The 12,753-nt window shown below is 48.8% G+C and overlaps 1 protein-coding gene across 13 annotated transcripts in view; it reads left to right on the top strand.

The window, feature by feature from the left end:
- Agap1 (ArfGAP with GTPase domain, ankyrin repeat and PH domain 1) overlaps positions 1-12,753 on the top strand; it is a 488,301-nt gene that overhangs the window by 398,204 nt on the left and 77,344 nt on the right. For 6 of the 13 annotated variants that reach the window (XM_058577558.1, XM_058577559.1, XM_058577554.1 and 3 more), the window contains one exon: positions 7,555-7,632. The exons of the other annotated variants lie outside the window; for them this stretch is intronic. In XM_058577558.1, coding sequence (XP_058433541.1) covers positions 7,555-7,632 — 78 coding nt within the window. The remainder of the gene's footprint in view (positions 1-7,554; positions 7,633-12,753) is intronic. 13 annotated transcript variants of the gene reach the window in all.

A 12,753-nucleotide genomic window follows, 5' to 3' on the forward strand; every position in this document is an offset into this window, starting at 1 on the left:
CTGAAAATGGTATTAGAAACCAAGGTTTGGGTCTGAGTGTGCTAGTCAGTACTGGGGTGTAGTTGCTTCTTGGCACCCTCAGCAGGCGGAGCAAAGAAGTGTGTATGTGTGTGTGTGTGTGGGGGGGGTGTTTGCACGCACATGTGTGCACACAAATGTGGGTTACTGTAGGCACACATAATCTACAAATGTCTCAATGTGTAACCACCTGTGTCTATGTAAAACAGATTATACTGTATTTACTAGAGTAAAATGGGAAGAAACTAAATGTTGTAACGTGGCTGTAGTTATGATGTGGTATATCACAATGAAGGGACCGTTTTCAAAACTACGATAACATAGTACCTTACATTAGAAAGTAGTATGAGTTCATATCACAGTTGTACATATGGTAGGATAGGTATGTGTGTGTGGATAAGAATTTTAAAGGAAAAATGGAAATGATGGATTATCCATCGCTTATTCTTAACAATAAGCTAATATGTTCTTGACTTTGCTTCTGCACTAATACTCAAGTAGTCTTTTCATGTGTTCTTGCTAAACCTGAGTGAAATCCATGTATTTAGTTTTAGATGTATGAAATGGGACTCGTTTTATTATTTTGAGTCCCAGCACTGCAATACTCTGCCAGGCTCTCCTGGATGGTAAAGACCTGTTTAATGGTTCACAGTAACTAAGGAGCGTGCTAACTAGTTGTGCGGTTATGGTCCAAGCCGTTTAGCAGGAAGCCGTCTGTTAACATCTGCACTCGTGCGTTCTGCGAGCAGCAAGAACCGGACGGGTCCAGGGTGCTCTTCTTATCCCCCTCTCGGATCTCACGCTTGATTGACCAGATGCCACATCTCTCAGGCTTCTGTGATTTCTCAAGCCACGTATCAGGATACTGCTGGGAATTTCTGGAGAAATCTTTAAACAGAAAAGGTAAAGATGTTTCTGGTGGACATTTTCCTGTCCTCTCGGGCTCAGAAGGGCACATAGAGAGGGGCCACGATTGACTGAGCAGCGCTGGAGTGTATGGTTTCAGCCACGGCGGTCTCGGGGCGCGGCTACAAACATGGCAGATCAAATGCTTCAGGAAGGCGGTTGCTGACCGTGTTGAGCTGGTGGTCCAGTGATCACAGCCCCTCAATTATGGCCCTGCACGAGAGCGTGAACAGCAGTCATTAAATAATTATGCCTTTGATTAGTTGCCTTAATTGGTCGTTGCCTTTGAAATATGATAACACAATTCAGAGTTTTATTAAAAAACAATTTTTTCTAGAATTGTTGAAAAAGATTTCACATTTTTTTAAAAAAAGGCCTGTAATATATTCTGTTAGAAGAGATTAAGGGGAAAAAGAAGAATCCCCTGTTAGAGGAGATGGGGGGGGGGGCGAGGGCTGTTTCCCATTATCCCATTTCTGTCTCCCCTCCCTGCCTGCTGTCTGCTTCACAGAGCAGCAGGAGGTCCTGCGGGGGAGCAGGCTGAGGGGTCCTCAGGCAGGGTGTGGGGACCTCTGGCTGCTCCCAGCCCCTGCTTCTGCTCGGCTGCGTGACCACACGCTGCACAGAGATGCACTTCACATCATTCAGCTTGGAAAACCTGATTTGAACTTCATTTATTTCTCAAGTGAGGAATTGGCTTGCCGTGTGAGTGTGTGTGTGTGTGTGTGTGTGTATGCGTGCGCGCACACGAATGCACGCATTCAGGTTTGCATGCCGCATATTCAGTCCTTTATGTGAAGTGGGTAGAGAACAGATAGCACTGCTCAGCTGATGACGGCGCCTAATGAAAGTCGAGCATTGCTCACGGCGCTGGGGCAAGCTCCATACCTGTTCTCACCCCTTGTCGTACCCAGAGAGAGTGGAGCCGAGAGGCCAAGGAGCCCCCCCCCCCCGCTTCAATTTCCTAACAAGCCATCCTCCAAAGAGCTTTTCCTGCTCAGAATGCACGGCCATCCAGCAAAATAGGGAGAGACATTCCTGTCATTTACTGCTGTGTTTCTAATCCCCACCTGAGAATGTGCCACCCTGAAAACCTGCATTATAAATGTATCACAAAGAAATATCCTAGTCACCCTCGCCTCTTGCTGTAATCCCTGTTCAAAGTTATCCTCTGGGTGTTAGACTGGAAAAATGGATTCTAGGAACATGGAACCCTTGATCTGCCACTCAATACAGTTCCAGGCCAAAAGGAAGGCCAGCGCTCTGCCTAATTGGAACTTCTGGTCTCCTGGCGTACCTGGAGGTTTGGCATAGTTTGTATTTCCCTTTCTTTCCAGGGTTAATATTTTCCATTTGAATCTACACTAGCCCAGTGTGTGGGATCCTTTGGCCATTTCCAAATAAGATCTCTGAGAAGCCACCAGTGTGGAAATTGTTTTTGCTTGTAAAGAAAAAGCTATTCTGAGTTATTACAAAACAAATAAAAATTTTGTCACTGAGGGCTGATCACTTGTTTTGTGAGTTTTGGTCAGTGGGTATTTTATCTTCTGTGTTTTTCCATGGCTTCAAATTAGGAAGACAACCAGTCTCAGTAGACGCTGGTAATAGCCAAGTTATTTTGCTTCCTGAACATGTGTCCTATGTATTTGCTTGGCCTCGGGTTTTGTTTAATCCTTTCAAAGGCCCTTTTGAGGGACGTTTCAACATGACTCCTTCTCTGCAAGGCAGCCTCCAGGAAGCAGCCGTGATGTCAGGCCCCTTCACAGCTCAAGTAGTGAGTTCACATAGCGTAAGAATCTTCTGGGTTGCATCTTATGAAAAAAAATCCACTGCCTTTTTATAAGAGAACAGAACATTTACACAGTCTTGTTGAGCAAATGAACGTTCAAGTGGCCGGCACAAAAGCAATCCCGATCTGTAGCCTCACAATGCAGCCGCCACGGACAAAAGATCACGGGATACCAGGCACACTAAACTGGAAGTGACACAAAACCGCAGCAGCGTCCGCTCACACTGGCGGTGGCTCCTGGGGGATGAGCTTCATACAAAGGGTCCTGGTGCCACACTCAGCCTGCAGAGCTCCGAGGAGCAGAGGTGTTCCCCTCTGCTCCAGTGGCATTTATACTGACGGCGTCCTCGAAAACTGATGGACGCAGGATCCATGTGGACAGGGGGCCGCTGACTGGTGAGGTGGTCCCTTGGCTTCCCTTAGAGGTGCGGGCTGACCCTCCCCATGAGAATGGGCAGGGCTTTTGCTTCTGTTCCCAGGGAGATGGTTAGGAGTGGGCGGCACAGCTCTTCACCCGGCCCCTCTCCCCGAGGTAAGGAGATCCCATTAGTTCTTGTAATTGATCCCAGGGCCGTGGGGGCCTTGCTTAGCCAGCCCAGATGCCATTCACGCAACTCAACGTCCAACATGGCTGAGCCCTGGACCCGCAGCCTCACGCCGCACCATTTTTAATCAGCTATCTGAGGGATATTTATCTAATCAACAAAGAGTACTGTCAGAAGGAGACCAGAGGTGACATTAATAAGCCTGTGGTTTCCTGGTACAATGATGGAGGAAGAGTTTAGGATAAACCCCTGCTCATCTGAGCATGCCACCAGACAGAGGAATATTTTCATTCCATTTATAGAGCTCGTCAGAAGAGTCTCATGGGGAAATCCACTCTGTGACTTGTTCTCAGCTTTCACATGCTGTCGTAAAATAAAATACTATTCTTAGAGAAACAAATTCACAGAAGTTTCCCTTTAAAATTAAATTTCAAATCCCTTGCAATTGCCTGAGCCTGTATGAAAAACTGCCTCTTCCAGAACTCTGGAGATGTGTGATAATTGGGCATTGTTACCTCTGAGCGATTCCAGCTACTCTCGCTTGGTCGAAAGGCGTGATTTGCACATTTTTCCTTTCTCTGTCTCTCTTTGGAAAGATTGTGGCTGTTAGTAATTATGAGGAGTTGAGTGTATTAGGCTGCACTCATTTGGTCATCCAGACTTTGTAACTATCAGACACCTTAAAGACTTCATGCTTTGTAACTATCAGACACCTTTAAAAAAAAGTCCTTTGAATTAATTGATACTGATCTTTCTTGGTAAGGTGCATGACTCAGGTTAGCGACATGCACCCCACCTGCCAACCCGGTGGCCCAGTAACTAGAAAACCAGCTAACAGCCAGGACACTGCTCCACACCAGTGTGTTGGTGCCAGAAGGTGCCACAGTAATTTCTCCCTGTCATTCAAGGATCACCTTATAAATTGGGTCTATCTACACCTTCAGTGGGCATTAGCAGCAGGGCTCTGTGTTCTTCTTAAGAAAATTGACAGTACCACTTTTATTTCCATGAGGTCAACCTTTTATCTTCTGAGTTTGGTAATGAGTCTGCACGCTCAACCTGAGTTCTTCAAAGTTTTGGACCTTTTAATCCCCAGAAAAACGCTCTAAGGGGCATGGTGAGGAGTTTTACATCTCTCCCATCTTAAATTCTCACCCTTCTGCCTTGCTTGCTTGCTACCTCTTGCTGTGACATTCATGTAGCAGTCTTGTGTGTAACACGCAGTTCACTTTCGGCACCAGTGTGGGCATGTTGTCCTGTTGCTGGCTCCCTTTCCCCAGGATGGTTCTGCGCGCCAGCAGGAGAGCTCAGAAAATTCCATTTAATTTGCAAGCTGATGCGAGAAGAGCGCACACTTGCAGTCTGCACTCGGGCTGGCAATTAGTTTGCACCAGATCTGAAGTGATACGTCACAGGTCCTCACGCCCACATAGATTTGCATTCATGTTTTCAAACACGTGAGCCAGTGCTGAGACCTCACACTCGTGGTATAATTGCTTGAGACAAAACGACACCCATTTATGGAAGAGGACTTTGCTTGTCCAGCTAGCAGAGCTGCAGGATGAGTGCCAACGGCAGCTCAGACCTGCTGCCTTTGTGTCCAATAACAGGTGGAATTCAGATATCAAAATGCTAGCTTTGTGAGAAATGGCATTAACAACAAAATAAAACTATTGGTTTCTGAAAGTTTAAAAAAAAAAAGATCTCAAACTTTAATTAAAATAAAAATTACCCAGAAATTTTCATCTTTTGAACCAGTCCCATGAGGTTTTCAAGAGTTGCCACCTATTGCCAAAGTCAGAGACCAGCTCTGCCGACATGTGATGGTCAGTAGTGGCACATGGCACCAGGCTGGAGGGCCCCAGGTTCCCTTTGACATAGGGGGGTCTGTTGCCCCTGGAAGTGGAACTAGGCAGCATGGGATGTACCCTGAGATGTTATCGATGATGATGTGACTGTGTTTTCTCGTGGAGAAGCTTCTAAACAAGGCAGCTTAGAGCAATCAATGCCCCAGGAGACAGATGCACGTATCAGGACCTTGATATCAGCCAGAAAATGGCCATTTGTTTAAGAGGAAGAAAAAGGCATGACATTTTACACATTAAAATTGATTATTTCATCAATAGGTTAATAGAAAACCAGGCTGCAAGTTCACTTCCTGCTTATACATCCCCCAGTAATGGGAGACCAGAGCTTGAAAAATGCAAGACATAAAGAAGCCAGGGGAAAAGGCCCCTGCACTGGGAGTCCCTCCCTTCCAAAGGGTGCGCCTTGATTCTGCCTATTTATATGTAAATGTTCTAGAAAGAGGTGAGTGTTCCTGTGAGAAGTGCAGCCTCTTAGTGGCCACTTCTTTTTAGAACTTGTAAAATAACGGGATTAGATTGCAGAGCTTCAGCTTTGACAAATTAAGCACCTACTGAATTCTACATGTGCATCATTGTACCTGCAGAACCTGGGCTCTACCCTGAACAGTTCTAAAGTCAAGGTCTGAAAACTGGCCAGTGTGGTCCCCCACTGATAATGCATGGTATTTATATTGGAGGGAACCTGAAGACTCCTCCCCGGGGGTGGGATTGCCTGGGACAGATGCTCAGGTAGAACCTTGCCGAAAGTAGAAATAAGGGAATTACCCGTGAGGAATTACACGCAGATCCACATATGGGGGAAAGAGGGTCACATCACTGGTGAGAGAGTGCATTTCTTCTTAAATTTTTTGTCGATGTTAAAACTACAAGGTGATTCTTAGGTGTTCATTTGTAATAAACTGACATTTTAAATCAAGAGACAGCTAACGTCACAGCTAGTTTTGCTCTTACGATAAATTCAAAATTTGCATCCTGAACACATAGTGTTTCAGAATTGTATTTGCTTCCTTAAAGGTTTAGGTTTCTCACGTGGCTCTATAGTGTCACTGCAAAGACATCCCATGTGCATAAAAGTGCTTGAGCTGCACTTCAGCAGAACTCATCACAGAGTCCTGGTCATCTTCCCAGCTCACTTTCTGGCCACCAGAATGTGGTACAGGCCCGCCTGCCCCAAGGGCCCTTGCGGCACTGGGTGAGGTTTAGAATTCTGGCTCTGACGCTGCAGCAGGCAAGACTAGTTAACCTGTCAGAAATGCGTGGGGTCAGAGAGCTGATCTTCTGCCAGGGCCTTGTGAGTGGAAAGGCCAGCTGTGTGCACGTTCCCCAGCCCGTGGGAAGGCCTGCGTGCCCCAGGTGAGCGTGTCTCACCTCCACAGGCTGGGTTCCTCTTCCTTGGCTGTGCAGGTTGAGGGACAGATGGTCCTGTGGTGTCTTCTTCAGGAGTGTGCGTGACTGTCACTGCACTGGACCTGTCAGTATGTGAGCCTGCATGGCAGGCCCGACCGTCCAGCCCTTTGGGGTGTGGCTGTCTCCAGCCCCCGTGCCCCGAGGACGTGTTCTCCAGGAACATCCACCGAACTCCCCTTCAGTCTTGTGCAGTGTCTCCTGAAGGGCTGGGAAGAGTCCTCCACTGCCGGTGTGGCCATCCCTGAGTTGGCCCCGTGAATGGGGCAGGCAGGGTGCACTGCACGTCCCTGCAGAGTGGTCCATGTGCAGCGTGCAGGGCAGGCTGCTGTGCCCACGCTCAGCTGGCACCGTATCCCACTTCTGCCCCAGCCTCCCTCTGGCGTCTCTCTCTTGGTGAGAGCTGGGGGAAGCATGGAGCTCCCTCCAGAGCCTGCTGCACCCCAAGCAGTGACAGAATGCACTTGCCCTTCTACAACCGCAAAACTGCACCAGGGTGGTCACTGCCCAGCTAAAATCCATCTGGGGAAAACCACTTCCGTGTTTACCAGCTTTTGGTTTTAAAGACCTACGTTCTGCCACAAAGATGTGAAATGCTCATCATCGGGGTCTGTTGGTTTGACATGCTCCTGATAATTTGGCAAATCAAAGAGCTATGGCTGCTGGATCTCAGCTCCCTCAAAGGAGGCGGCAGCCCCCAAGGAAAGGCCAGTTTGTGCCCTGCCTTGAGTCCTCTCAGTTTGCAGAGGGGATGCTTGCCCTTCTTTGCCTGGGCATTGCTTTGATTTTGTGCAAACCCAACGACTCTGGCACACCTCTGCCCTTCCCGAGCCCCTCTGTGTTGACAGGGGAGTGGGGGGGCCAGGCAGGGAAGGCACCTGTCACCTGCTTGGTGAGACTGACAGCTCGGAGGTGACTGCTCACGTGCTACTTTGACATTTCTTTTCTCCCCTTTTCATTTGTTCTCTTTTCCTTTTTGTTTTCTCTCTTTCCCCCGTCTCCCCTCTCTGCTCTCGGGATGCAGCCAAACGCAAAGCGTGGAAACTAAACCGTGTTGGTAGCCTGCGAAATATATACAGCAGCAGCAGCGCCAACACCGAAGGTAACGCCTCCCCGGCCGCCCTCCTTCCCATGCAGACTGGAGATGCGGCCGCCCAGCAGCATGTGCCTTATTGTGTTTGCACAGTCATTCCTGTGGTCTTTCCATCTTTTTGTTTGTGTGTTTTATTTTACCACTCATGTTCCTTTCAGCTTACTTAAATTTTGACCTTTCCCTTCAGTCGTAGAGTAGTGATGTTTAAATTACTTCAGAAACCTATTTTCTCCTCTTTTTTCTTTTCCTTTATACATGTGGGCACTCAATGTAATATTTCCCAAGTTATTACAGTTTTTAAAAGTGTTAGTATCAGGTGTAATGATCTGTAGCCAAATACAATAGTGTGCCGTGACATTTAAGTAACAGTCTTAATTTGTTTTGTGGAAGCAGTCTCCATAATGTCTCTGCAGCTCTAATCCAGAGGCAGGCAGGCCCGGGCCATTTGCATGGGCTGCTATTGCTTGTAAATTCAGTATATTGTTGTGTTTCTAAAGGTCGTCTGGTGCCAAAGTTCACAAATTGACTTGCGTTGCTTTTTTCACCGAAGACAGCCGTCATTGCTTTTGTATAATAGCAGATTGAATTTTTCCCCCACCTTCATTTGAACAACACAATTATAAATTGCCTTTTTTTTTATGATTACAAATGTCAGGGGTCAGGATTATTTTGATGCCAGGCAAGGGGAAACCACGCCGTCCGTCCAAGTACATGCAAGGGAGCTGGCGTGGACTCTCTGTGATGCAAAACAGGTCACGGCCGGCGAGCTTGGTGTAATAGGGGGGAATTTTTTTTCACTTAAGTGCGAGCCAAATGGGTCAAGTAATCGCGAGCTCGTGCCCTACCACTAATTGACTTATTTGGGGATGATTATAACTGTAATATTTTTCTTAATGTCACTGTTTTCTGGGCTGTTGATTTTAGCGATTGCCAAGCAGTGGCATTAAATCTCTTGTAAATTTTAAATTGCACGATATTTCTGTAAACAAGTCCCTTCTTCACATCCTGGTCATTAACCTTTGCTGATTTATATCACCGTCCTCTTTTTCTTCCTTTCACAATTACGCCTGTCCTGCTGCCGAAAGCTCTGCTCTCCGCCAGGAAAAGAAAAAAGAATCTGGAAAACAGAACTGCACTTGCACAATGGCTTGTTAAAGAGCTAGTTTTTAATCATCTTTTTTTTCCATTGCTCAAGGGGGAATTGTCTGCTAAGGTGCCCCAGTGGTGCTTGGCCCGTTGATGTCTTCTTTCCAAGCATTCAGCAAAGACAAAACGGTAGAGCGGGAGAAAACAGAACTTAGGAAACAGTCACACTCTGTCTCTTTTTTGTGCCTTTTAAAAGGGACTGATGTCACTGTTGCTCGGGTGCATACCATTTCTCTTCCCTGTGCCCTTAGCAAGCGTTTTTCTTCTGTATGCCCATGGGTTTGTCACCACCAGTTGTTTACTGACTTCCAGACTTAAAAACTAGTAAGTTATAAGGTCTGTAACTATAAACTAATAAGTTATAAGTGTAATTGAATACAAAATTGGGGGCCAGTAAGGAGGCACACATGGGCTCCCCTTCTGTGAGGGCAGACGTCAGGATGCACAGGCATGCGGACCCTCAGCCTTGACCATTCAGGTAACAGCCCACTGCGCCAGGTTGGGGCCGGGAGGGTCCGTGGAGGGAGTGAGGGTTGGAGGAGGCCAGGTCCTCTCTGTGCATACTAGGGCAGCTATACAAACTCAGGGTTCCCAAGCCAGCTGTCAGTAGCTCTGACAGGCAGTCCCAGGGACTTGGGGGGACATAATGAGGGTGCAGCCATTTCCCTCTCTCCTGTTCGTCCATTTTTCTCCGTCACAGTAAGTTTCTGTTCAGTGTTCAGCAACATAATCATCCTTCATTTACTTTGGCTTTCTCTTAAGACTAATATCTGTATGCAAACAGTCTCATTTCACACAACCTTTAGTAGTAGATCATGGAATTCGCATAATTAATTCGATAAATGGTCAGATGCCCTCTGATTTCTTGCCTTTGGATGTATGACATCATTGCATGCTCACCATGACATCATCTGTGTGAAATTTGTGACCTGAGCATTCTAACTTTTGTTTTGACCCTCTGAGGCCTTGTGGGTTACACTTTTTGGACCCATCCCAAAGTGGAACCTTTTGTAGGTGCCCTACTTCAGGATTTACTCTGAAGTACCCCTAAAACACCACTGAAATAAGGTTGACCCCAGAAGTTAAGTTCTCTGTACATGGTTAGAGTAAGAGGGGAGGAGAGCACCTGTAGGAGCCAGAGGACGGCTCACACACTGTTGAACTTTCCTGGGGACACAGGTTTGTGAGAGACAGACAGGACCACAACTTGAGCCCCACAATCACTGAATTGCTTTTTATTTAGTGCCTACTTTGTTCAGCCCCTGGACTACATGATCTCCTTTCATCTCCATGGTACCCTCCAGGTAGGTATTGGGTTACAAACAGATGGTAGAGGATCCCTGGAGACAGGACTTGCCCTCTGTCTCTCCACTTCAGGCCCTACTCACAGATTCTCATGGGAGGGGTGATGGATGGAAGTCAGGAGTGGCTAGAAACAAGCTAAACATAAGCTTTCATAGAAGTAGAAGCCCATGTACAGGATTGGAAAACAAGCAAAACCATGTATTTTTTCTCTGTCCATTAGGGCACATTTAATCTCTGAAACCAAGATAGAAACTTGCCTCAGACATATATATTTTACCAAGTTTTAGATCTTGGTGGTTTTTTGATAATTTACCTCTTTCTCGAGATTCCTGCCTTCTGCAGGAACATAACTTTTGCCACAGTCTGGCTGGGCACAAATGCCGCAGTCTGGCTGGGCACACAATCACGAGCCACCACACAGCTTGTAGATTCAAACAGCAACTCTTTATTCCCGAACTCACACCAGCTGTCTACAATCACGTTCTGGGGAAATCCACGTTCTCTGCCCAAATCCACCTCCACTGGGCTTCTATCTCCAAAATATACTGTCTGAATCCCGTGAGAACTCAAGGGGAACTCAGGCAGCAGGATACGCCCTATTCCCAGCAGGAATAATCTTAAACCTTAAACCTGGAACCTAAACTGGGAACGCCCTAAACACGATTATCTTAAAACCGGGAACACCCTAATCTGCCTTGGTCCTTGAGCAAGGTCACCTACATTCAATGTCACTGCAACATGTCAGCAACATGGGGTACGCTGGCAAGGAAATTGTCATACCTACTTGGCTAATGGCTCCCAGCAAACTTTAACTTGTGCGTCTCAGAAGCCTGTGAGTGGAACAGAAGGTGGGTTAGTGATGATGCTCTGGTTAGTAGCTGCTGCCAGCCCAAGGAGATAAAAGACCTGCCTACGAGGTGGCTGCGGCCAGCCTTGAGAACATTCAACTCTGTCTCAGTCTTTCCAAGAATCCAGAGAGACTCAGAGAGAGAGAACAGGGCGGACTGTGAGGAAGAAGGCGGCGAGGGGTAGGGGGGCCTGCTGGGCTGGGTCAGCAGCATCCCTCCAGGGCGGAAGGCCCAGCCTTCTCACTCACCTGCCCCTGAGCAACCAGAAACAGGCTGAACAGCAGCACAGCAGGTGGAGCGAGGAGACGGAATCACGCAGGTGCCTGAGCTGTTTCAGCAGAAGGGAAGTACTTCCAGTGTGAGGGTGAAAGGGAGAGGTGCTGGAACAATGGGCATTTCTTGGGGTGCGGAGCCCACTGCATCTCCTCAAGACAGCAAGGTGCATATGCGCTCACAGGCGTGTCTCTGGGTGACACTTGTGCAAGGGTCAGTCATGCTTACTGTTGACCCCAAGTCAGCCCATCGTCCTGCTCTGTCTATAAAGGTCCATTTCTGTGGTTCAGAACTTGCACCAGAGACAGGCCTGGGAAGCCCCTGCGCTGGCACATCTCTGTGGCACGCGGGCCTCACTAGCTGAATCAGGACCTTGGTTCCCAGTAGGCACCACCAGCAAGAAGCAGCCGAGCTCCTGCTGGAGGGCATCTCCCTGCAGCTCCACCCCAGGCCTGCCTCAGAGGACCACGCCCACTTCCTCCACGGACTGCCAAGGAGGTCACTGCACCCCTGAGCAAGCCCGCGCAGGCCTGACCTCTTGACCATTCCTGCCCCTCCCAGTCACTGGTCACAGTCCCAAGACTCCGAGCAGAGTCGGGGTCAGCCAGTGGCAGACATGCACACTGCTCACATCTGAGCTGCCGATGGCTGGTGGGCAGCCTGCTTCTCATAGCATCCCCTCCACCAGGATGTGCCACTCCCAGGCTGGGTCCCAGGACACCTGTAGGGGTCACACTGCCCCCACTGGCTGCCCTCAGGCTCACAGCAGTCCAGGCCTGCGGCCCAGGAGAGTGTGCCTCAGGAAGAGGGAAGGTGAGGGTCCTACGCAGCCCTGGGGGCTCTGGGGTGGTGGAGGGGGAGCTGCGTCTGGGTCAGGTTCAGGAGGCTCCGTGGCCTGCAGAACCTGGAGGACCCAGGGCTGCAGCACATGGCATGGAGTCATTCCTGGCATCCTGTTGACCTGCCCAGCAACCCTGGAGGGAGGTCGGGTCCTCCCTGTTCTATGAGGGCAGTCCTGCGTCCCAGGGACACCAGCTCATGGGGCAGCCCTGGTGTTCCAGGCTGGCGGCAGCCTGCATCTAAACTATGCTCAGTGAAGAGCAGCCCTGGGCTGGAGGAGAGACGGGTGAAGGAGACCAGAGGGTCAGCAGACGGCTGTCACCGCCAGAGGAAGAGGCTGCCCAGCAGGCGGCTCTCGCTTCTCCCTGTAATGGGAGCCAAGGGGACTCTAGAAAGTGAGGACAGTGTCGGCAGGTCTTTCTGAGGAACTCCCTGCAGCTCTCAGCAGGCCCCAGCCATCTTCCCAGGCCCAGGCAGGAGTCCACCCTCCAGACCCAAGTCTCGTCTGTGACCCTTTCCCAGGCTCAGAAGAGGCTGTCCATCCCAAGTCCTCTCGCACACACTCTTCAAGGTTTTACTCTTCATCAAGAATTCAGCAAACCTGGTGTTGTTTGTAACAGGCAGCAGACTGTGGTCAAAAGATGCCCCCAGGCTCTTGAGCGAGATGGTCTTGGGTCGTTTCCTCTCCCCAATCTCTAACCCTGGGGCCATTGATGTG

This window comes from Marmota monax, unplaced genomic scaffold, assembly GCF_021218885.2.
Source record: "Marmota monax isolate L192 unplaced genomic scaffold, Marmota_monax_Labrador192_F-V1.1 WCK01_AAM20220418_F8-fsc00041, whole genome shotgun sequence".
NCBI lineage: Eukaryota > Metazoa > Chordata > Mammalia > Rodentia > Sciuridae > Marmota > Marmota monax.